The 25,417-nt window shown below is 48.7% G+C and overlaps 1 protein-coding gene across 1 annotated transcript; it reads left to right on the top strand.

Annotated features, from left to right (window-relative positions):
• Positions 1 to 2,567: 2,567 nt before the first annotated feature.
• Positions 2,568 to 24,110, top strand: LOC128828456 (adhesion G protein-coupled receptor E3-like). The gene is made up of 16 exons (XM_054013154.1): positions 2,568 to 2,964; positions 3,339 to 3,725; positions 6,130 to 6,206; positions 6,794 to 6,883; positions 7,416 to 7,599; positions 8,453 to 8,572; positions 8,712 to 8,714; positions 9,478 to 9,677; positions 10,945 to 11,115; positions 17,788 to 17,982; positions 18,698 to 18,933; positions 19,681 to 19,747; positions 21,321 to 21,412; positions 22,561 to 22,729; positions 22,840 to 22,944; positions 23,750 to 24,110. Exons 1-16 carry the CDS (start codon positions 2,568 to 2,570, stop codon positions 23,783 to 23,785), a joined length of 2,529 nt encoding a protein of 842 aa, XP_053869129.1. The 3' UTR covers positions 23,786 to 24,110.
• Positions 24,111 to 25,417: the final 1,307 nt, after the last annotated feature.

Here is a 25,417-nt window from a genome sequence, read left to right as displayed (position 1 = left end):
CTAGGGGCCGAACATGCCAGCCACTTCCAGGAGCAGCGCGGAGCCAGGGCAGGCAGCGAGCCTGTCTTAGCACTACTGCCCCACCAACTGGGAGCTGCCTGACGTAAGCGCCGCCAGGCCAGAGCCCCCACCCTCAATCCCCTACCCCAGCTTGGAACCCCTCCCGCACCCTAACTCCCTCCCAGATCCCACACCCCCACCTGCACCCCACCCTCTTGCCCCAGGTCAGAACCTCCTCCCTCACCCAAACTCCCTCCTGGAGCCTGCACCCCGCATCCCCTCCCACACTCCAATGCCTTGCCTTAGCCCTGAGCCTCCTCGCGCACACCAAACCCTTTGGCCCAGGCCCAGAGTCCCATCCTGCATCCCAAATCCCTCATCCCCAGCCCCACCCCAGAGCCCGCACCCCCAGCCAGAGCCCTCACCCCCTCCTGCACCCCAACCTCCTTCCACAGTCCAGAGCTCCCTCCCACACCCTGAACCTCTGATTTCTGGCACCACCCTGGAGCCCACATCCCCAGCTGGAGCCCTCACCCCATCAACCCCTTCCACACCCCAAGCCCCTGCCCCAGCCCAGTGAAAGTGAGTGAGGGTTGGGGAGAGAGAGCGATGGAGGGAGGGGAGCTAGAGTGAGTGGGGGGTGGGGCTTTCGGGAAGGGGTGGGGCCCAGGTGTTCGGTTTTGTGCAATTAGAAAGTTGCCAACCCTAATAGATGCCCTGCTCCGTATATAGTCGCGAGAGCGTGGCTGACAACATTCTAGGAGGCTGGAGGAAAATGTAGTTCTCAGAAAACGTGGGAGGTTCCATGAGATCCTATAAAGGTCCAGAACATTCTAGGAGGCTAGTGAAAAATGAATCCACATATGGAATACCTGAAACACTTTACTTCAAACATTCTGGTTTCCCTTTTGTCGCTAAGAACAAAAACAGCACCTCAAGCCCGGCATCCCCCAACCTAGCATCCCAGGTGGTTGCCTGGGTCACCTGCCCCTAAATCCAACCCTGCCGCCACCTCCCACTGAGGTTAAGAATGAGGAACCCGGGTCTTTTCTCACAGACATCAGTGTAAATCAGGAGAAATGCACTGAAATCAATGGCCTTGATTGCCCAGAGTTACTGCTACTTCATTCTCCCTCGCTCCCTTGATTACACATCTGGTGTAAGGGAGAGGAGAAGGAGGCCCAGCATTTCACAATATCTCCCCTCACTGATCGTATTAAAGGGCTTGAAGCTAGACAGTCAGATTCTCAGCTCGTGGAAATTTAAGAAGCTATTTTACTTTTGGCCTTAATTTTCTTTCCACTCAGGGCAGAGAGAGCGAGCTCTGGGAGTGAGGATAAAATGTTTATTGGGAGATGCGATGTTTCTGGTTCTCTCTATAAAGAGCCAAGTGGGATGTCAGCTGGGGGTAATGGGCAGAATCCTCATCTGTTGTAAATCAGCAAAGGTCTGTTGTAGTCAGTGGTGCTACACTGATTTACACTAGCTGAGGATCTGGCCCTATATAACTAAAAGGGAAATGAAGGAAACTTATTAAATGAAAGTTTTATTTAACTTTTTAAAATTGTAATTTCATTGATCTGTTTCTTATGTGTTTAATAAAAGGTTCTCTCTCTCTCTCTCTCTCTCTCTCTCTCTCTCTCCCTGTGTATATATACATATAACAGTGGTGGTTACAACAGAAGAATGTACCAGTGATAACTTGATACAAGACCCCAAACCACACTTATGTGTTTAATGTTGTAACAGTACAAAAGGGTTTTATTATCACCTCAGCCCAATAGGCCCAAGGCACCTGCCCTTATCAACACAACAGACTAAAGTTCTCTTCCCAGCATTGATTTTAATGGTTAGAGCACAAGAGACTGAGAGTCAGGAAACCTGGGTTTTATACTTAGTTCTACTGCAGATTTGTGGGGTTAGTTTGAGCAAGCTCCTAACCCTCTCTGTCCCTTAGTTTCCCCCTCACTGCAGTGGGGACAGTAATATTGACCCATCTCCTGGTGGGACTGAGAATTATTTAATGTCTGTCTGTAAAGTGTTTTGAGCTTAGACAGGAGGTGCTAGGGAAGGGCAAACAATTATTCTTAGAGCTGAGTCCAAATCATTAAGTGATCATCTGGATCTGAAATTTTTCTGTGTTTCCATGAGTGTTTAGATCCAGGATTCTGGTTCTCAACTATTATAGAGATCAAGGGACAATCGTCGAGTTCTGATCCAGATTGGAACATTCCCCGAAGTTGTGTTTGGTTCCAAGGCCTTTGTTGGGTTCTAAGCTGTCTAAGTTGTGCTTGTTCATTATTTAAAATAATGTTTACTATTAGTAAAAAATATTTTAATTTAGATTAAAAGTATAATGGGAAACATTTCTAGCTGCATTAAGGTTTTCAAGCTCCTTTTCTTTTTTGCTGGGCCTTAATTTTTGGCCTGAACAATGTTGATCCAGTCCCTTTTACTCTATCCACCTCTTGCCAGTATCTCTCTCCACCTCCAATGTTTTATTGCTATTTTTCCTTCCAGAGACATGTCAGACTGAGACTCTGGGAAGAGAATTCATCACCTCCTACATGGACGACTGTGGGAACTCTAGTCAATTTGAAGTGCAAATTACTGGCTACTTTGCCTTCACTTCAGTGTCTGTTTCCATCTCCAATGGGGGAAGGTTTGAGGAGAAGATTATGGTAAATCAGGGAGAGATGGTGCGGGTCAGCCTACCAGAGTCAGTGGGAATTAAGGGCACTACCAATTTCTCCAATGTGGTCCTAGTCAAGGCTGACAAAGATATCTCAGTAGTGTCCGTCAGCAACAAACATGTGAGCCCTGAGACCACTGTGCTGTATCCTGTCTCCAGCTTGGGAAATGAACACTACATAGTGACTCCCTCTACAGAATCCTTAGATAGTTACCCAGAGTTCTCTGTTATGACATACGAAGACGGCAACCTTATGACGGTCCATGTGGAAGGCAAGTTACGTTATGAAACAGAGGTCTACTCCACTGGTGACACACTGAAAATTATACTCCTTGCTTTCCAAGGCTACCAGTTACAAGGCATAGCAAATGTGTCTGGCACCAGGATTGTCTCAGAAAAGCCAGTGGCTGTCTTGGTTGGCCAGGTGTGTTTCTGTACTAGCACAAAATGCAACCATGTCTTTGAGCAGCTCCTACCAGTTTGCAGCTGGGGTACAACATACATCATTCCTCCCTTACCCAGGCAGAAAGTAGATGAAATAGTCTACAGAGCACAATTGTGTTGTATCAACTAGGGGAACAGGCAGAGACTGTTACTCTAGCAGGAGGCAGTGTACTCCAGCGTCCTGTCAAGCCCTGGATCCCAGTCTACATCTCTGCTAATGTGGGCATCCAGGTGGTGTTCTACAGCGTGGGTGCAGCTCTCCCTAATTCCTCCCACGCCTTCCTGATGAATGTTCCAGATGTTGCCAGTTACTGCCGGATGTATTCTATAAATGCCCAGGAGGGCTTCGAGAACTTTGCCTTGATGGTGGCCAATACATCAGAGACTGGCGCCATCATCCTAGACAATCAGCCTGTAAGGGATGTGGTGTGGAACCGAGTCGCTGGCACTGAGTTCGTTTGGAGCATGCCTACGCTTGCACCTGCCATCAGATCCCATGCTGTGGAACATCCCAGCTCTCCATTTGCGCTCCTGAGTGTTGGCACTGCCGCCATGGACAGCTATGGGATTCCGGGCTCCTGCAGGAAGAGTGAGTAGCATGGGTTTTAAATCGATTTTGACCACAGTTTGTGTCCATGCTGCAAAGAAAACAGTGTCACAACCAGGGAGGCAACCATGGGCCTGGTGTAAAGTCTGTTGATTTTGATGGAGCTCCATTGAGTTACACCAGCTGAGAATTTGGCCCAACATGCCATCCTAGGCCACCACTAGCCACAGTTACTCAGGCTGTGTCCATACTACAGCAGTGACAGCAGCACAGCTACGGCGTTACAGCTGTGCCTCTGTAGCACTGTAGTGTAGACACTTGGTACAGCGATGGAAGGGGTTTTTCTTTCACTGTAGTTAATCCACCTGCTGAGAAGTGGTATCTAGGTTGATGGAAGAATTCTTCTGTCAACCTAGTGGTGTCAACACTGGGCTTAGGACGCCTTAACTAAGTCTCTCAGGGGTGTGAGCTGCACTGATCTAGTTTCAGCCCAGCTCATGCAGTTACGCAGACAGGGACTCCCGGGAGGGGGGGGGGGGGGCAAGTGGGGCAATTTGCCCCAGGCCCCGGGCCCCGCTCCGGGTCTTCGGCGGTATTTTGGCGGCGGGGGGCTGTTCAGTGCTGCCGAAGACGCGGAGCGACTGAAAGCGCCCCCGCCGCCGAAATGCCGCCGAACACCTGGACCGCCGCCGCGTGAGTACAAGTGCCGCAGCTCCCCCGCTTTGCCCCAGGCACCCTGACTCCTGTGGGCGGCCTTGTAGGCAGATGCTCGCCAGCTGTTCTGAACTGGTTAAGAACTGTTGCACTTTTCCTCCGACACTTGGTTGTCACGCCCTCTCGGTACCAAAGAGAATTTTGGTGCCTGATTCTTACTTATGCCACTCCTGTGCTTTTGGCAGGGAATAGAAAGGGTGGAGGAAAAGGTAGCTTTAAGCCACCTTTGTGCTCTATGCATTCTGGGACCATGCAGGGTTGCTGTAATTTACCCTCTGCTTCCCATGGCCCCTGAGAACTAGGAAGTAGCTTTAGCATGGTGCAATCTGACCACATCCTTGATCTGCCTTGCATATGAAGCCAAGTTCATGTAAAGGCCCTTCTACCAGTTCCACACGAGCTGTGGAGGGTCCTTCCACAGGGAACATTCTTAGGAGCCATTTACACCCAGTTTAAGCACCTTTTCCAGGCCAGAGCAACATAAGGCTTCTAGTGTAATTTAGGCTATGTCCTCACTATGGGGGGGGGGGATTTAAGATACGCAAATTCAGCTATGCAAATAGCGTAGCTGAATTCGACATATTGGAGCTGACTTACCCCACTATGAGGACGGCGGCAAATCGACCTCCGCGGCTCCCCCGTCGACAACGCTTACTCCTACCTCCGCTGGTGGAGTACAAGCGTCGATTCTGGGATCAATTTCTACCCGCCGATTCAGGCGGGTAGTGGAGACGTAGCCTGAGGCCTGCTCAACACCTGAAACTTCAGTCAACCATAAGCCAACCTAAGCCTCAGTGTAGGTAGCACTAGGTCAACAGAAAAATTCTTCTCTTGTCCTAGCTACCAGCTCTCAGAGGTGGATTTACTACAGCAATGGAAGAACCCTTCCACCACTGTAGTCAGTGTCTACACTACAGTGGCACAGCTGCAGCTGCGCCATTTTAGCATTTCTAGTGCAGACATATCTTGATGAGACTCCGGCCTTTTAGAAGTACAATAGCAGGGTTAGAACACTTCTGGGGAAGGGAAACTTCTCGAGTCTCGGTGTAGGAACAAGTCATGTTGGTTATCTCCAAGGATCAAACTTAGGAGTTTGTAACTTCATCACCTACTACTGTTTGAGCTAAGGGATGAACTCCCATAGCTAGAGCTGTAGCAGAACCAGACCCGTGGTGGACCATCCCCTAGAGGACACATAACACACACTGATCAATGAGATACACAGACAAAGCTTAAGTGAGTATTAACCAGGTGATGTGTGGACACACACCAGGCTTTTAGGGCCGAATGTATTGCTGACTGATTAGAGACTCAGTTGAAAGTTGTCAGATAGACAGGGCTTAAGGGATCAATGGAGTTAAAGGGAGACAGCACCTGCTGGGTTTAGGTAGATCATCAACTTTGTATTCTGGTAGGAAGAAAGGATGGCCCTTGTGGCTAAAATGCTAGGCTAGGACTCAAGTGATCAAGCTTCCATTCCCAGCTCTGTCCTAGAGTCCCTGTGTGTGTGGCCTTAGGTGTGTCACTTAGGCCAAGGTTTTCAAAATTGCCTTGTGATTTTGGTTGCCTAACCTGAGACCTTAAAGGGGCCTGATTTTCAGAGGGTGAGTGCTCAGCACTTTTGAAAGTCAGGGCCCTTTTAAGATGTCTCAGATCACGAGACACTTCTGAAAACCTTAGCCCTGCAGATGTTGACCTGATGTTATTGTCCTGCCTCTCTTTCTGTTGCTAGATGTTACCTTTAAATGCCAGACTGAGACTCCACAGATACAAGAGCAGTTGGAGATGTGCAAAGATGTCTTTCTGCAGGTACGTGGAAGGGGTTTATTTGGGTTTTTGAGGGTTTTCACAAAGAGTACATAGAAAACTTTGAGCCTGAGGATTCTCTGTCTATCCAGGGTTTACCACTGACTTCAGTGGGAGCAGAATCAGTCCAACACCAAATGCTTTTGAAAACTCAACCCTATCATGGTGTGTGACACCCCCACAGTATATCAGAGTTCTGCAGTTAATGCATCAGGCAGAGATACAGGAAGTTAGAGTTTGGTTCCCATCTCTGCCCCAGACTCACTGTGTGACTTTGGGCAATTTTCTCAGTCTCTCTGTGCATCGGTTCCCCACATGTAGAAGGAGGATAATAATCTTTACAAATCCCTGTGAGGAAGGGAAGGAGAAATTCATTAATATGAATGAAAGCTTCAATGCTTTGTGAAATTTCAGCGTGTCTGTGGGCTTCACCACACTTAGCCTTAACATGTTATAATAGGTAGCATTCCACTGGGACAGACAGCCAGCCATAGGTCAAAGCAACATCGCTCTGCAGAACCATTAACCCTAATTTTGGATGGTGTTTCCATGCTTGCAGAAATAACCCATTTCCTCTGATTGTTCTGCAGGGCATCAACAGTGAATTTTGCTCCTTCATGAATTCAACCTTAGTGAATTTGGAGACCATGTGTGCCCAGGACAGAGCAGTATCGCTGCAGGTCAGAGGTTCTGCCCCTCCGTGTGTGGGCTCTCTATGGCCAAATGCCCTGAGCACTGGAATAGCAGTCTCACTTTGGGGGGGAATTGTAGCTGCTCTTCAGAAAAGGTGTGTGTGTGCGCATGTGCATGCTCTCTAAGTGGCAGGGGATCTGGGTTCTGTCCCCACTGGTCCTAGGAAGATTCAGATTGCTTCCGGGGGCAACACAGAGAGAACCTAGATGCCTGCTGATTTGTTGTAATGTTCTCTGGCCCGTACACTGAAGGGACCAGGGATGAGGAGCGAATGACACAGGGCGTTAGCCCTCCCCTGGCTTCAGGTTACTTTGGAGTCCTGAGCAAGCCTCAATAGCCTCACTCGCTCTGTAAAGAGCTCCCTCTTTGAGAATGCTGCAGTCCCACTGCGTGGGGAAGGTCACTATGAACCCGTATGTCCCTAAGAGGGTCATTGTTCCCCTGGGAGTCTGAAGAATGTGTCTCATGAACCACTGAAATCCTCCCTCCTTCTCAGGGTGTTTCCTTTCCCAATACCAGGAAGTTGCTGGCCCCTTTGGTTCCTTCCTGAATAGCTCCACCCTTAGTGCTGGTGGGAACGAGAGCAAGAGGGAGGTGGCCTCTGCCGTGACGTTCCTCCTGCAGAGTGTGGAATTGGCTGCACTGACGGCTGCTTTGAAGTCTCTGGAGATGAAGAAACAGACTGTGACAACAGAGTCTATGGGTGAGGCGGATGGGAGGCTCCCACATTGTCTCGTGGAGACTGTGAGATGGGGGTTATGCTCTATTCAATAAAGAACACCACTGCATCTTCTCTCAGGGTTTATAACCAAGCTATGGGCGGCAGGTGAAAGAGCCATTGAGAGAGACTAGCCCCCGACCACTCCCTCTCTGCCCAAGGCCCCAACTCTCCACTTCCACCCCCTCTCCTCCGCTGCAGCCCAGAGCAACCCGTCCCCTCCGCCCCGCGCTACCCCAGCCCTGGAGCACCGGGCAGCCGGAGCATCCGCAACTCCAGCGCCCCCAGCCCTGGGCCTTGTGAGCGCTGGCCCCAGCCTGCCTGCCTCAGCCTCTAAGCCGTGGAAGAGCGGGAAGGGAATTGGAAGCAGGCAGGATGGGACCAGGGGGCAGAGCATGGGCGGGGCCATACCAGGCTGTTTGGGGAGGCACAGCCTTCCCCAGCCTATGCTACCCGCCACCCATAAAACCAGCCCAAGGGCTTTGCAGCAATTTGGCAGCTGCCTGAGAGGGTTTTAAAAGCAATGCCAATCTCCTGTCACCACAGACAGCTGCCATTGTGTCCTCCTTTCACTCCCTGTCCCAGCAAAACCCCTTCTTGCTGCTTCCCCTGCTAAAGCGCAGAGGTGAGGCAGCAGGGAGAAGTTGCCTTTTGCCTCTTGGCACAGTGGCATCTTCATGGGGACGCAGGGATGATGGATCATAGAAGGTCAACCAGAGGGGCTCAGGGAAACACAGAGAAATGGAGGTGAGGAGAAAGGGGGTGGGGATTCTGAGAGAGTGGAGCTCCAAACCTGCCTTGCCCTTACAGCAAGAGGCTTTTCCATTTCCCTCCCCAGCTATCGAGACGCTCCTCGTTGTCCCAGCTGCTGGTCCCTGTGATGAGGTCTTCAGGCTGAGAGCTCAGGAGGAGACAATGGACATTCACTGCAATACGGTCACCAGAGCAGCCACAGAAGGTACCATCCTAGTGCTTCCCAGGCACTCACCCCTTTAACTAGACACCAAACCCCAGCACTAGTTCTCCCCTTCCTGTCACCCCAGGCTGGCTTGCTTGCCTCTGTTATCCTGACAGTAGTGTGGATCTTGTTGGCTGAGCCAGTGTTTCTCAGGCCATTGAGCTCTGCAGAGCCCTTCATTCCTGGTTGTCCTGCAGCATAAAAACCAAGCAATGGGAGGGGCAGGGAGGAGAGAGAAGCTTTGATGGGTTATGAATTGGTCCAGAGAATGGAAAGATCAAAGATCCATAGACTCAACACATGATATCCTGATGATGAGCCCAGCTAGGCCCCAGGTTGATGTGTGTGACGTCCTGGAATGGAACCAGGATGATATTTACCAGTTTTACTCCGATTTTCGGGCAAGTATGACCTAACTGGGACTGGTTCTTAATTCTTCAGAACCAGGGAAAGCTCCTCACTTACCAACCCCTCTGCCTCTCCTAACCAAGAAAACTATGGATTCACCTCAGTGCCTTTCACGTCGGGCTGTCTACCAGGCTGGATAATGTGCAGTATGGGGGTATAATTTCTAAAGAGCACTAACGTACTGTGCAGTAATTGGTCTTTATAGACCCTACTAGTGTGCACTAAAGGTTTCCTAGTGTGCTTTAATGTACGTTACTGCACTTTAGGAATCACACTCCCATAGTGCACGCCAGATGTTTCCAACACAGAAGCACTTCTGTGGAAGAAGAGGGAGGAGGCAACATACTCTAGTGGTTAAAGCTCAAAATGCTAGACAGAACTCTTGGGTTCTTTTCCCAGCTCTGACCCAGACTCGCTGTGATCTTTGGCACCTGGCTAGCTCTTTCTTTGTCTCAGTGTCCCTGTGTCTATGATGAAGTATCATTTCATGTTTTCAGATTCTTGGGCTGTTGCTTTTATTTCTTACTTCACCCTGGACTCCATCATTGACAAGAGATTTCTCAAGGAGGGAGATCTAATGGCTGATGAGAAATTGAGGAATTTTCACCTGAATTCCAGGGTGGTGAGTGGGGCTGTCGGAGATGGGAGGTTCATGAACCTCTCCAAACCTGTGAACTTCACCCTGCGCCATAGACAGGTGAGTGTAGATCCTTTTACTTTGCTCTGTGCCAGGGACTCCAGCTGGTCACTTCAAAGGTGCGTCTCCTGCAGGGCATTTGAGTTGTGTTGCCTTTCTGGACTGAGAAACAGTTATCTGAGAAAGAGAGGGCGCTTCTTCAGTCGTGACACGGGGGCTTTTTTGGACATTACATAAGGTTCACACCAGGCCTGATTGGGTTATGATTCATCATGTAAAATGCTCAGGAGTAACAACTGTCCCTGACTCACCCCTTAGAGCAGGAATAATTGGAAAACAACTCCCTATAGCAGTGGTCCCCAAACTTTTGAGGATTGCCCCCCCCTTAACACTGTTCACGCCCCTCCATCTGAGCCAGGAATGGGAGCGGGGCCGCAGCTCGGGGGCAGTGGGAAAGGACATGGACGCGGTAAGGGGGCTGAGGCTGGGGCCGCAGCTGGGTTGGTTCTGGGGCCATGAGCAGGGCCAGAGCTATGGCTGGGGGCTGAGGCTGGGGGCGGGAGTGGAGCAGCAGCCAGGCTGCAGTGGGAGCCAGCAGCCAAGCCCATGGCCAGGTGCAGCTCCACTCCCAGCCCCTCCTCTGCCCCCAGCCTCGGCCCTGGGCCGGGAATTGAGCTGTAAGGGGCTGGGGCTGGGAGTGGAGCCATGCTGAGGTTGGGGATGGTGCCACGCATGGGGCTGGAAATCGGGGATGTGGCTATGGGTGGGACCAGAGCAGAACTCAGGGTGGGGAAGGGCTGGGTGGTGCTCCCTCTCTGCCCCCCATGGGGGCTGACCTGGGAATTGTCCCTCTGAAGGTTCCTCTATGTCCCCCTAGGGGGGCGCACCCCACAGCCCTATAGATAGCAGCCCCACAGCCCTATAGATAGCAGAGTTCAGGAAAACAGCTTGAGATGGTGCCTTCTTTGAGGAAGTAATGAACTTGCTAGAGTGCATATGGATATTTGTGGGCGGGTATGTGAATGCCTTTTAATGACTCAAATTGGAACTGCACAATAGTGTGTCATAGACCCTACAGTGCTCAGAGTTAAGGGAATTACCACTTTAGCTCTGGGGTCAGGGGCTTGTGCTATTGGAACTGGAGGATCTCGCTTGTATTTCCACTGCCAATGGGAAGTCCCAAATGGCTGCTACGTGCTGCACAAAGAGAGCCATGAACCCGTTGGTGACTTCAGATTTATTACTGTCTATTAGAGATGTGTGACAAAAGAAACAGTGTTCTCCCCATGATCCAGTGAGGAGCATGATGTGGTGTTTTTGTTTCCAGGCAAAGAAAGAGGAGGAAGAGACTCTCTGCATTCACTGGAAATTCATCACTGGGAAAGGCACCTGGTCTCCAGACGGCTGCACCACTGTGCACACGAACAGCACTCACACCATTTGTAGCTGTGACCATCTCTCCAGCTTCGCACTCCTTATGGGTCACACCGGAGTGGAGGTATCTCACTGTCAGACTCAGATCAAAGGGCTGGACTCTGAGCTCCTGACTTGGGCAAAATCAGTGGGAATTTTGCCTGAATGAAGACTGCCTAGGAACCTCAGGGTATAATCTGTGGCCAGACAGGATGGGTCAGAGTCAAGGGGGCTGGGCTGGGGTTGTGATCTGAGGTGCCTAGAGTAGCCTACACAGACAATGCCAAGGCCAGGGCAGGTTGCAAAAAGTAGAGCAGATTCCCCCAGAAATGGTGGTTAACACTGTAGTTAGAATCACCAACCAGTCACAATCTGTGCTCTGGATCCCTCACACTGGCTATCAAGAAGCTGAAAAAAAGAAATCACACCCCCCTTTTATTGCATTCCAGTCTCTGGCTCCCAATCAGCAGGTAGGTCTAGTAAAGTGAGAAGTTACTTAAAACTCTATTCACTTAACAAAATGTTCCTCTGATCCCCAAAGGGGCAGCCACATTGCCAGGGCAATATTAGTTTGGATCTTACCCAAAATACCACGCTACCGGCCAATCCTTTAGTATCTAAAACTAAAGGTTTTATTATAAATGAAAAGAAAAGAAAGAGAAGAGAGTTGTTAAATGATCAAAGCAATCCGATACAAATGACTTCTAGGTCCATATATCAGGTTCTTAGCAGCATTCGTGAGCTTGTTGGCTTATAAAGTCCCTCTGGAACACACCCAAATCTTATAGGGGTCTATCAGACCTCTGTTCAAAGCTTCCATTTGTAGAGAAGTTACTCCAGAGGTGAGAAGCAGAACTGAAGACAAAATGGAGGTGATGCAGCTGCCTTTTTCTATCCTTTTCCACGTGGATTGTACTTCCTCTGTCCCAAACACAAGCTCACAGCATATGGGCATGGAAAGGTACTTGGAGTCCCCTGTCCATAGGCATGTCCCTACATGTCCTGCTGACTCATGGGCATAGCCCTTGGCTTCTCTGAATGGGTTCACTATAGAGCTCAGCGGTTCTCAAACTTTAGCAACCTGAGGATCCCCGTTTTGATTTTAAATTTTTCACAGACCCCCAAGCGCCCGCTCAGCCCCAGACCCCACCCCCATTCCATTCATTCCCCCAAGGCTGCACCCCACCTCTTCCCACCCCCGCTCCACCCCTGCTTCTCCTCTTCCCTGCGCCTTTCCACCCCGTCCCCCGAGTGCACCCCATCCCCGCTTCTCCCCCTCCCAGCGCCTCCTGCATACTGCTGAGCAGCTGTTCCCCAGCGTGCAGAAGACACTGGGAGGGAGGTGGGGGACTTGGTCGGTGGGGCCTTCGGACCCTCTGGGGTGCCCTCATGGACCCCAGTTTGAGAAACGCTGGTATAGCTGATTACCCTTGATGGGCCACAAACAGACTGGATCATGCTGATGATAATCTGTATGGGAATGTCACCCAGGAACACAGCACAGATATATCACACATATTTATAAGTCACAATGCAAAGATGATACATACATATAAACAAGATTATCATACTTAGCAAATCATAACTTTTCAACTGATACCTTATGTCATAAATAGACAGTTAAGGGTTAAGGCCTCTTTTACCTGTAAAGGGTTAAGAAGCTCACCTAGCCTAGCTGACACCTGACCTGAGGAACCAATGGGGGGACAAGATTTTTCAAGAGGAAGGAGGGAAGTTTTCCTTTGTTTCAGTGTTTGTTAAGTTTTGTGCCGGAGATAAAAAAGATCCCAAAATCAGCCTCTTATCGGAGTAGTGAGTATTAGAGAAGAAATAAATAGGTTTATGTTTATTTTCTTTTGTGACTTGTCTTGTGCATTAGAGGGATAATCAAATTGGGATTTCTTTTGTGTAACTAAGGTTTTGCCCAGGGGAACATCCTCTGTGTTTTGAATCTGTTGTCTGTGAGAGATGCTTGTATGCGCTCTCCCAGAGATTTTCCTTTCACCTTTCTTTCTTTAATTAAAAGCCTTCTTTTTAAGAACCTGGCATATCTTGAAGATTCATTGCGGTTTTGTAATATTGGTATCCATAATATTATAAATGGTCACCCATATTCCATAGAATCATAGAACTGGAAGGGACCTTGAAGTCATCTAGTCCAGTCCCCTGCACTCAAGGCAGGACTAAGTATTATCTAGACCATCCCTGACAGGTGTTTGTCCAACCTGCTCTTAAAAATCCCCAATGATGGTGATTCCACAACCTCCCTAGGCAATTTATTCCAGTGCTTAGCCACCCTGACAGTTGGGAAGTTTTTCCTAATGTCCAACCTAAACCGCCCTTGCTGCAATTTTAGCCCATTGCTTCTTGTCCTATCCTCAGAGGTTAAGAAGAACAATTTTTCTTCCTCCTTCTTGTAAGAACATTTTATGTATTTGAGAACTGTTATCATGTCCCCACTCAGTCTTCTCTTCTCCAGACTAAACAAACCAATTTTTTCAATCTTCCCTCATAGCTCATGTTTTCTAGGTCTTTAATCATTTTGTTGCTCTTCTCTGGACTTTCTCCAATTTGTCCACATCTTTCCTGAAATGTGGCGCCCAGAACTGGACACAATTTTCCAGTTGAGGCCTAATCAGTGGGGAGTAGAGCAGAAGAATTACTTCTCATGTCTTGCTTACAATACTGCTGCTAATACGTACCAGAATGATGTTTGCTTTTTTGCAACCGCATTATAGTGTTGACTCATATTTAGCTTGTGATCCACTCAGGGCTGTCCTTAGCCATACGCAGCAGCAAACGTGACTGCGTAGGGCACCCAAAAATTTGGGGCACCGCAGGGTCTTAGTGTCCATCCTTCCGCTTCTTCCTATGCCTGTGCTGACCTTTCCTGCAGGCTCCCACAGCTAGCTGCTGCAGCCTGGTGACTCTTACTCCCAGAGGGGATCTAGTAACTTAAAAGTAAAAAAAGCCTCCAGCCATTCAAAGAGCCATTCAAGTGGTAAGGAAACCATTTAACAGGCATTTGCCAACCCCCAGGTATATACTGTCAGTTTCTGAGTTTACTGACAAAAACAGTTGTGCATTACTGTAATATTTACTCAGAACATGTTAGTCTACAGAACCTTCGTTTAAAATTTGCTTTAAAAATATTTCATTAGAAAGTTGCTGAAGATTATAAAATCACATCTCTAAAAAATCCTTGTATAGGTTTTTAGATCCACAGTCTGAGTGTTCATCTTTAGCCTTAAATGCTTGGATCTTCAGACATATAGTTTTTTAAATAAATCCTTCAGAAGACCACTCTTATCTAAAATACACATTTTAATTTTCATTACTATAGTACAAAAAACTTGCTTCCCAAGTCTTCCGGTCCTTTCTGTCCATCCCTTTCTCCCTTCACCCTCCCTCCTCCCACCCCCGCATTGAAGAGAGACTAGCCCTTAAAGGGACAACATTCCTTTCCTTCCAGACAGACCCGAGTTTCCCTTTCTTTACTTCTGACTATTTGATGAACTAGTTTTAAGAGAACCCTCCAGCAAAATCAGTACCTTAGTAAGATATAAAATCCTTTGTTATGCCTAAAATCTTTGGAAACATATTTTTTAAAGTTGGTAAAATTTCATAAACATGTCTGTTGTTATGAAGATCACACAAAGTAAATGAGTGTTCCCTTTTTCTAAAAGCAATGAACATTGTTATGAACACACTAAACCTCTGTGACTGATTCATTTAAACTAATGTCTTTGTTTCAGTGAGTTAAATATGTAGTAATCTGGAATGGTTACTTTATGAAGGCTTAAGAGTATATTTAAAATATAAAATCAGCTTAGAAATACTGATTAAGAAAATGTAAAACAGAGAAGAGCTGCATCACGTATTCCATAATATTTAATGTTGTATTCAGCAGGACAGCTGACTTGCCCTTATTCCAAAGTTTTTGCAAATAAATCTCTGACAAACTTTAGAGCATATCAAAATACCTGTGACTGACATTTTTTATTCCTAAATTTAGTGCTTTTAATTAGGTACCGTCTGCATGTCCAATCTTCATCTTCTGGCATTCAGTGGAAAACATGCTCCATTTTCTTTTGAAAAAACCCCCACTCTTCTGCAATTACTTTCTAATGTAATTTGCTTCATTAGGGTTCAGGGATTTGGCTGGAAGGGGGTGAGCAGGGAGGGGGAGGGAAGAGAGGAAGGAGACAGTAGGGAGGGGCGGGGCCTGGGGAGAGTAGGGGCGGAGCCTGGGCAGAGAGGGGTGGAGTATGGGCAGGGCCACAGGCAGATGAGGTGAGCTGGGGAGCTAGGCTCCCCAAGCGGCAGCTTCACACACTGCCCATGACAGCAGGTAAGAGCGGGTCAGCTCCCGCACACCCAGTGCATGCTGCAATCTCGTTAGGCAGGGGCCAGCACCACACATTCTGCATGAGGGAGAGGGTATGGGGGTCTCTGCGAGGAATTGTGACTCTGCCACCATGAGGTGGGCCGGGCGTCTCGGTACCCTTTGCTACCTCGTCCCTCCACCCTCCCTCCTACCCCCCCCCCGCCCCTCACGGGCTGTGAGCCCGGGCTACCATCAGGCATGGGACACCAGTTTAATAATACTGCGTAGGGCCCCATAAATCCTAAGGACGGCCCTGGATCCACTATGACCCCCAGCTCCCTTTCCACAGTACTCCTTCCTAGGCAGTCATTTCCCATTGTGTATGTGTGCAACTGATTGTTTCTTCCTAAGTGGAGTACTTTGCATTTGTCTTTATTGAATTTCATCCTATTTACTTCAAACAATTTCTCCAGTTTGTCCAGATCATTTTGAATTTTAATCCTATCCTATCCTCCAAAGCACTTTCAACCCCTCCCAGCTTGGTATCATCTGAAAACTTTATAAGTGTACTCTCTATGCCATTATCTAAATCATTCACGAAGATATTAAACAGAAATGGACCCAGAACCAATCCCTGTGGGACCCACTCATTATGCCCTTCCAGCATGACTTTGAACCACTGATAACTACTCTCTGGGAATGATTTTCCAACCAGTTATGCACCCACCTTATTATTTATGAGACAGTCCTAGAATCATAGAATCATAGAATATTAGGGTTGGAAGAGACCTCAGGAGGACATCTAGTCCAATCCCCTGCTCAAAGCGAGACCAACACCAACTAAATTATCCCAGCCAGGGCTTTGTCAAGCCAGGCCTTAAAAATCTCTATGGATGGAGATTCCACCACCTCCCTAGGTAACCCATTCCAGTGCTTCACCACTCTTCTAGTGAAATAGTGTTTCCTAATATCCAACCTAGACCTCCCCCACTGCAACTTGAGACCATTGCTTCTTGTTCTGTCATCTGCCACCACTGAGAACAGCCGAGCTCCATCCTCTTTGGAACGACCCTTCAGGTAGTTGAAGGCTGTTATCAAATCCCCCCTCACTCTTCTCTTCTGCAGACTAAATAATCCCAGTTCCCTCAGCCTCTCCTCGTAAGTCATGTGCCCCAGCCCACTAATCATTTTTGTTGCCCTCTGCTGGACTCTCTCCAATTTGTCCACATCCCTTCTGTAGTGGGGGGCCCAAAACTAGACACAATATTCCAGATGTGGTCTCACCAGTGCCGAATAGAGGGGAATAATCACTTCCCTTGATCTGCTGGCAATGCTCCTACTAATGCAGTCCAATATGCCATTAGCCTTCTTGGCAACAAGGGCAAACTGCTAACTCATATCCAGCTTCTCCTCCACTGTAATCCCCAGGTTCTTTTCTGCAGAACTGCTGCTTAGCCAGTCAGTCCCCAGCCTGTAGTGGTGCATGGGATTCTTCCTTTCTTAGTGCAGGACTCTGCACTTGTCCTTGTTGAACCTCATCAGATTTCTTTTGGCCCAATCCTCCAATTTGTCTAGGTCACTCTGGACCCTATCCCTACCCTCCAGGGTATTTGCCTCTTCCCTCAGCTTAGAGTCATCTGCAAAATTGCTGAGGGTGCAATTCATTCCATCATCCAGATCATTACTAAAGATGTTAAACAAAAAGATGTTGAAAAAACTCTGTTTGATACTGGCTGCCAACTAGACATCGAGCCTTTGATCACTACCCATTGAGCCCAACAATCTAGCCAGCTTTCTATCCATCTTATAGGCTATTCATCCAATCCATACTTCTTTAACTTGCTGGCAAGAATACTGTGGGAGACTGTATCAAAAGCTTTGCTAAAGTCAAGATATATCACATTCACCACTTTCCCCATATCCACAGAACCAGTTATCTCATCATAGAAGGCAATCAGGTTGGTCAGGAATGACTTGCCCTTGGTGAGTCCATGTTGACTGTTCCTGATCACCTTCCTCTCCTCCAAGTGTTTCAAAATGGATTCCTTGAGGATTGCTCCATGATTTTTCCGGGGACTGAAGTGAGGCTGACTGGTCATGCGAGACAGTATTAAAAGCCTTACTATAGTCAAGATATACCACATCTACCGCTTCCCCCTGCCCATCCATAAGGCTTGTTACCCTGTCAAAGAAAGCTATCAGGTTGGTTTGACACGATTGGTTCTTGACAAATCCATGCTGACTGTTATTTATCACCTTATTATCTTGTAGGTGTTTGCAAATTGATTGGTTAATTATTTGCTCCGTTATCTTTCTGGATACGGAAGCTAAACTGACTGGTCTGTAATTCCACAGGTTTTCCTTACTTCCCTTTATTTCCCATATGGCGTCACAGGATTCACTAGTGATTCTCCCTTTGCTGTGTTACAGGAGAGTGACCCACTGAGCATCATCACCTATGTGGGACTGACCCTCTCCCTGCTGTGTCTCCTCCTCGCCATCCTCACCTTCCTCCTGTGCCGCTCTATCCGCGACGTCAGCACCTCCCTTCACCTGCAGCTCTGCCTCTGCCTCTTCCTGGCCGACCTGCTCTTCCTCACCGCGGTGACCCGCACCGGCAGTCGGGTTTGTTATCCACTTTTATTCTTGGTTTAAAATTGAGCTGTGTCCAGATCCTCTGTCACCATTTCTAAAGCTCTCCTCACCCCAGGACCTTTTTATACCCTCAGTTGGATGGTAACATTTATTCCATGCCATTTAGTTCCACAAAAATAATTATTTACTCCCCTCCAAAAGAAATCTCTATGGGTGAAACCAGTCCTTCCCTTTTCCTTGTGGGCTCCTTCCTTCATCATTCAGACAAAGGAACCCCGATTTCCAGAATCACAGTCCCCTGCCTGTCCTCTCTGCCCCCACACTGATGGACAGATGCAAGAAACCTATACCCTGAAGCAGATATAGAGAAGAGAACCTACACCCTCCAGGTCTCTCCCTATTATGAGGACCAGGAACTTGTTTATATCCCTGCTCCCTTTCCTAGGATTCACAGTATTCAACAATTTCCATGATTTATTTGGGAACTACAACCCCCAGAAACCATCTTTTCTGAGTAAAGATCAGGACCGGGCTGGACTCTGAATGATTGAAAGGGCCAGCCAGCTTCCCTTAGACAAGCCCCCCATAGACTGAAGAACGTATTGTCTCTGGGAGAGCTCTGTAACTGGAGAGATGTGTTAATAAAAAGCCCTATGTGATCCCCCCCAAAGTCCTCCCACCTCCAAATTCAGTATTTCCCTTCCCAGAAGCAGTGTCCCAGAGCTCTGTCTTGTCCTGTCCTCAGGTGGTGTGTGCTGTCATTGCTGGCTTCCTACACTACCTCTTCCTGGCCTGCTTCACCTGGATGTTCCTGGAGGGGCTGCACCTCTTCCTCACCGTCAGGAACCTGAAGGTCGTGAATTACACCAGTGCGAGCCGGTTCAAGAAGAGATTCATGTACCCGTTCAGCTATGGATTCCCAGCCCTGGTGGTGGCTATTTCAGCAGCAGTGAATCCTGAAGGCTACGGAACTTCCAAACAGTACGTGCAGCGCCCATCCCAAAGGGGAGCTGGGATATGGCTTCCATGTGGTTGTCCGGCTCACCCCAGGTCTGACTTGAACCTAAATTTCCCGGCTCACCCTGCCTGGGAGCTGAATGTCCCCCTGGAACCCTTCCCATCCCCAGGGACTCTAAGCTGCCCCGAGCGCTGCAGTTGAGTTGCCCACCTGTCAGACATCTATACCCCTCACCCCACTGATGATGCGGAAGAACATGCCAGAAAGATCCCAACTTGACTCCCAGGTCCCAGGCTGGGTTTGTGGGGCTGGTGGGTAGGAAACAAATGCACCTTCTTACTGTGTGCAAATCCCTGTGGATCCCCTCTCTAAAGTGAGCGACTCCATTAAAACAGGGTGTGGCGTGTTCTAGACACCCCAGGCTAGATCCTCAGCTGGTGTAAATCAGGGTAGCTCCACTTCCTTCAGTGCAGCGAGGCCAATGTCCATCCGCTGCATGTCTGGCCCTCCATCAATACTGCGCCCATCCACCAGAAAGGGTCATTTGAGGAGGTGGAAGAGGAAGTGGTGGCTGAAAGCAGGAGATGCTGAGGTAGATGGGAAGGGCTGTTCGCCTGCTGCCCGCAAGGGAGTTGGCCATGTCACAGGCAGGCTGAGATCCATCTCGCTTTTGAGAGCCAGCTGCCCTGTGACACTCACTCTCTGCCCCCGGGGCTGAAAAAGGGCAGTAATCCCATTAAAGTCACCATCTTCTTCCTTCCTGCCTCTAGCTGCTGGCTAAGCCTGGACAGAGGCTTTCGTTGGAGCTTCCTGGGTCCAGTCTGTGCCATAATCCTGGTGGGTACCTCCCAGAACCACAGGGCCCCATTCTCCTCTCACCTCTGCAACCCTGTGGACTCCAGTGGAGCCAAGAGAAGAATATCTCCCAGAGAATTTAAGATGAAAGAGTCCTATAAGATCCCATTTCATCCACCCCTCTTTGGCCAGTGCAGGATTTCCCCCAACACAAGAGCCTAGATTCTATGGAGTCAGTCAGGGCGAATGGGTCGGGCCCTGGGTTGTGAGTCAGGAGACCTGACTCTGCCACTGGCCTGCTGTGTTAACTTGGGAAGTAGCTTCCCCTCGCTGTACCTCTGTTTCTCCTCCCACCCTTTGTCTGTCTTGCCCATAGGCACTGAAAAAAATAGTGGATGCTCACTGGCAGCCAGCTCCCCCACTACCCACCCCGTGCCTCCCACCTGCCAGCGGCCCCACTGATCAACTCCTTCCCCTCCATCCCACCTGCCGCAATCAGCTGTTCTGTGGTGTGCAGGAGGCGCTGAGGGAGAGGGGGCGGAACTGGGCGGGAAGAGTTGGGTCGGGGGTGAGAAGAGTCGGGGGCTTGGAGAAGGGGTGGGGTGGGGGTGGGGCTTGGGGCCAAGTGGAGGTGGAAAGAGGTGGGGTGGGGGCTTGGGACAAAGTGTCGGGTGGGGGTGGGGCTGGGGGTTGAGCACCCCGGGACCCAGGGGAAGTCAGCGCCTGTGGTCTTGCCTAGTTATTTTGCTAACATATGCTCCAGGATGGGGGCTGCCCCTTTCTAGGTGTGAGTACAGAACCCAGTGCAATCTTAGTTGGAGCCTCTAGGTGCTACCATCATATGATTAATTATAATACGTCATTACTCATGCAATGCTGCCTTGGAAGCAAGTGGAACCTCTGCCGGAATGAGGATAGTTTTGTCCCTTGCCTTGTCCGGCCTGGCTGGTAAATAACCCAAGTGATGGGGGAAGGGAAGGTGGCTGCAGCGTGGGGAGTTTGAGGATGGAAGGGTACATGTGTTGCAGGAAGGGTACATGTGTTGCAAGAGATAAAGGTAGCAAATGTCCTTGCAGATTCCTCCCCATCTCAGGCAGCAGGTTAAGAATTAATTTCAGACTCAGAATTGAAGGGAATACTTTATAGACAGGTTTCACAGTAGCAGCCGTGTTAGTTTGTATCCTCAAAAAGAACAGGAGTACTTGTGGCACCTTAGAGACTAACAAATTTATTAGAGCATAAGCTTTTGTGGGCTACAACCCACTTCTTCGGATGCATAGACAGGATCTAGAAGCTTTGGCCAAATCACACGGCTCTAAATCTGGAATAACTGCAGACCCCATTGGAATCAGTGGAGTCACTCCAGATTCAGATAAGAGCAGAATGTGGCTCTCTGGCTGTATGATCACATGTGATGCATTGCAGCCCTGCCTATGCCAACAGTTCCCTGCACGGCCTGGGACCAAGATCTGGCAGGGAATGGTGTATGACCCACCTTGACAAGCAGTCACTGGTGTGCAGCAGTCTGATCCCATAGGACTGTTCCATGCTTCAGCCAGAGAGATTGGCCTTGGCTGGCATGTTTTACAAGGAATATTTCATGCTGTTTCCACAGATAAATTTAACATTTTTTCTTGTAACCCTCTGGATCCTGAGAGACAAACTCTCCTCCCTTAATGAAGATGTGTCCACTCTCAAAGACACCAGGTAGGACAGCGCTAAATCTACTAGAAGGGTCCAGTGAGCCTCCTGTATGGGAATTCCGGTGGGAATTAAAATTCCAGAACATATTCCTGCTACCATACAGCTGAGCACATACCACTGTGGGCTTTCCAGGTTATCTTGGCGACCTTCTGCTTGATGAGAGAGTAACAGTCTCACTGCCCAAGGAGCTGATAAACCCCAAGTCACATCAGCAGTCCCTTACTCATGAGTCCTAAAGTTGTCCATGGGACCATCTGCCAAAATAAGGACAATTTGTATGAATAACGGTATGCTGTATCGGACACAGCACAGCCAGGATGGCAATTGAAAGGTCAGGTTAGGAGAGAGGAGAGGAGAGGTCTATGGCAGTAAAGGATCCTCATGGGAGATACTTTTCTGCCATGTGCATCATGTTGGTCCCTGGATGGATATTGAGATGACAGTCTGTTTCAAAGCCCGCGGAAGTCATTATGAAATCTGTTTGTTCGGGAGGAACGAGATCAGGGCTGCCAGCTGGGTGTGCTGGATGGAGACATGAGAGGGGAAAAGATTTTAGAACCAGATCAGAATGTTGAGGCTTCAGAAAGCCATGGTATTACTTACTGCACGTGCCTAGAGCTGTGAAGGAGAAATGCAAGTCTGTGCTGCTATTCAGAGCTGGGCCATGTGCTACTTAGGGAGGAAACTCATCTCTTTTCCCTGGGGCTGTGGATACTGTCGAGGTAAAGTGCCATCCATTGAGGAGGAAGGAAAGTGTGGCTTACTTGTTGCTCTGTAGCAACCCCTCTGTCTATTTATGGAACAACATAGATGGGTTCCTGAGACCTCAATATCCTGTTCCCACTTGATTGTCACATTGCCAGGGCCTGATATGAAGGGATTAAAAACAAAACTGTAATGAGAGGTTGAACCATTTGCTTTGGAAGAGCCACCTATAGGAGGGGAAGGTGTGTGTGGGGGGAAGATGGTTGGGCACAATATTGTAATTCAGATTCATAGGCGTAAGTTGCCATTGTGTTTGTCTTGACAGTAACCCTAAGACACAGTGAAGCGGGTGTCAGCTGTTTTGCCCCACACCACCCAGAGCCCTCTGACTCAGTAACTCACCATAGGATCGTTATAACAAGATCTCTCCGTCTGCCTTTATCCAGACTACTGACTTTTAAAGCTATCGCCCAGCTATTCATTCTGAGCTGCACGTGGAGTCTTGGTTTCTTCCAAGTTGGCTCAGCAAAAATGGTCATGGCGTATTTATTCACCATTGTCAACAGCCTGCAGGGAGCCTTCATCTTCCTGGTGCACTGTCTCCTCAATCGCCAGGTAATGCCCCTGGCGCGTCATCAGCCACCCAGTGACTTCACGGGCCTAGCAGTGGCCTGGTCTGAGGGTGTTAGTTACATGATGTAGTGACCATGTCCCTTATTCTCCAGGTGAGAGAGGAGTACAAGAGATGGATTAAAGGCACAAGAAAACCCAGCCCCACAACTCAAAATTTTACTCTGTCCGTGTCCGCTGTCACTACCAGCACCAAGATGGTAAGAGATCCTCTATTCTGTTCCAATACCAGCATCCAAAAGTCGCATCCATCTGGGTCTGTTGTAGTTCCTGAGGTACCTTGTCCCCTGAGTGACACATGCTTGTTTTAATCCATCTGAGAACAGCATTGGGAGTCTTAGTGAGATTCAATTTCATCCAAATCAAAGGGGAATCCCAGGTCTCCTAGAACCCAGCACAGAACTCCTCCTTTCTTGTGCACCTCCACGTTCCCTTCCCTTTGCTTCTTTGCAAGCTCCATGCATCACTCACTATGGAATGGGCAGGGAAGGTGTTGGCTTTGACACAAATTCAGGTAATTATCCAAGTGGGGAGGCTTGCAAACCAAAACCTGGGTGGAAATATTGTCAGTGCAGATGGGCCATCTCCAATGAAGAGTTAGCATTGGATGGAATTTCCTCTGGCTCCGTTACCTCTACTGGGAAAGGATCCAGAAGCTTTCTCTGGAGGGAAAAGTGGAGCCTTATATCTGGAAAAACCTCCCTGTTCCAGTCCCAGCACGACACACCACAACCTTTGTCTGGAAGTGGACATTTCTGGTTTATTTAGAGCAGCCTATATTGACTGCTGCTTTATGACTTACCTGTGCATGGGTGGGGGAAGGGAGTGGGCTTTGTCTACTCTTCTTTAGTTATTTTCCTACACGTGATGTCACTTCAGGGGAGGCTGGCTGAATTTTGCAGACTCTGCACTATTCCTGAATGAGGACCCAGTCCTGATCCTATTGAAGTTGACTGGAGTTTTCCCATGGGATTGGCACTCAATGTATATTTGTTTTGCTGGCAGGTGAGTTGGGGAGAGCCCTCCACTTCATCTCTGTGAAACAGTCACCTCTCCAACCAGCAATGTTTATCATACAGCCGGCTTTGCTGTGCCAGTGGGGCAGGTGCTTCAGCCGCCATTCTTCATCACAACTACATACACAACCTGGAAGGGGAAGCAGGATAGGACAAAATCCACAACTCCTGAATTCAAAGGCCACCCTAGGCTTGTAGCTGGGCGTTTCTCCCAGATTTAAAGGGCCAGATGCCAGGTTCAGAGAGCAGTTATTTCTTAGGGAAAGCACACCATGCGGGAGGAGGGGAGTGATTTGCAGAGCCCTCGCGTGTTATGTGTGTGAGTTAGCTCTGCAGGTTCACTGTAATGTGTAAATAATAAAATAACCTGCTTATGGACCTTGGTTGCTTCTTTGGTTTGAGGGTTTGCTATCATGTTCTGCCTGTCCTGGAAACCTAGGGCCCAATTCTAAAGCCTCTTTATGCCAATCTGGCAGTGTAAAGGAGCTTTAAAGTGGGCAGAAATGGCCCTGTGATTAGCCCTCCTGTGCAGGAGTCCTTCCTGGCTGCTGTAGAGCTGTCATAAAATCTCTACGTTAGCCCCACTCCCAGCCCTGGCATGGGGGTTGTGACTGGTGGGGTGGAGGTGCTGCTGAGGGCATGGCTGAACCACACTGTCACTGCACCACTAAATGTTCTTCCACTTTTTTTTTTAAGGAAATTTGTTTTCAAACCGTGGTTTCCCCACAACTCTATGAAATTCGCTGATGTCATCTTTCCATAAGAAACTTCTCCAAACTGAGAGCAATGACTGTCAGACCACTTCTGTTCACCAGTATTTATTTATATTATATGGGCACGTACAGTCCCATGATGCTTGGTGCTGTACATACACATCCCTGTCCCAAAGAGCTTACAAGGTAAGTAGACAAGGTACACAAGATGGGAGAACAGAAGGATTATTACCCCTGTTAGACAGAGGGGAAACAGGGGATCAGGTGACTTGGCTAAAGTCACATAGGGAGCCTGTAGCAGAATCAGGAACTAAATTCAGTTCTGCTGCCTTAGGATGTTTTTTGACTAAGACGTTGGACTTTCGCCATATCTCTCCTATTCAGCACCATTCAGATATTCAGCTGGTGATAATCAGCTTTGTCGTTCTAAGGAGATGTTGCCTAATGGTCCCTGTAGATTCAGGGTATCAGGCAGCGCAGCGGTCTTGCTCACTTTGGAAGAGCTGCAGAAAAAGTGTCTGTGAACTTCCAAAAAGGAGGTGTGCTCAGGGCCTAACTCAGTACGTTTTTCTAAAAATAGATTTAAGTTGCACCTCTTTCACTGCACATTGGCCCTTGGCGGTAATAGGGGCTGGGTTGAGATGTAGCTGCACAATGAACTGTTGATTAATGTAGGTCTCAGCTCTCTGCTTGAGCTGCAGGATGGTCACGTGGCTATGACTGTGGAGTGGGATGGCAGATCTGCAGTCTGTTCTTGGCTCTGCCACAGCTGCCCCATATGTGGAAGGGGTATGCAGTGCATGATATTGAAATACACACAGACACCCCATGGATTCTGGGTGTGGAGAGGGTGTGTTAAGACTAACCAAGACTCTGAGCCAATCCGTGTGAAGGGCAAAAGGTTCCCCAATTGCAAACGTGCTCCTGGCGCCATGCCTCATCCT

This window comes from Malaclemys terrapin, chromosome 23 (genome assembly GCF_027887155.1).
Source record: "Malaclemys terrapin pileata isolate rMalTer1 chromosome 23, rMalTer1.hap1, whole genome shotgun sequence".
NCBI lineage: Eukaryota > Metazoa > Chordata > Testudines > Emydidae > Malaclemys > Malaclemys terrapin.
The sequence above is the reverse complement of the archived record's forward strand: the minus strand, read 5'-3'. Positions and strand labels throughout refer to the sequence as shown.

Excerpts from the sequence above, each read along its gene's own strand:
- LOC128828456 (XM_054013154.1), top strand. The coding sequence starts at position 2,568 with ATGGACGACTGTGGGAACTCTAGTCAATTTGAAGTGCAAATTACTGGC. Across the intron at positions 6,207-6,793 it reads GCAAAGATGTCTTTCTGCAG|GGCATCAACAGTGAATTTTG; the intron begins GTACGTGGAAGG and ends ATTGTTCTGCAG. Across the intron at positions 22,945-23,749 it reads TCACTACCAGCACCAAGATG|GTGAGTTGGGGAGAGCCCTC; the intron begins GTAAGAGATCCT and ends TTTTGCTGGCAG.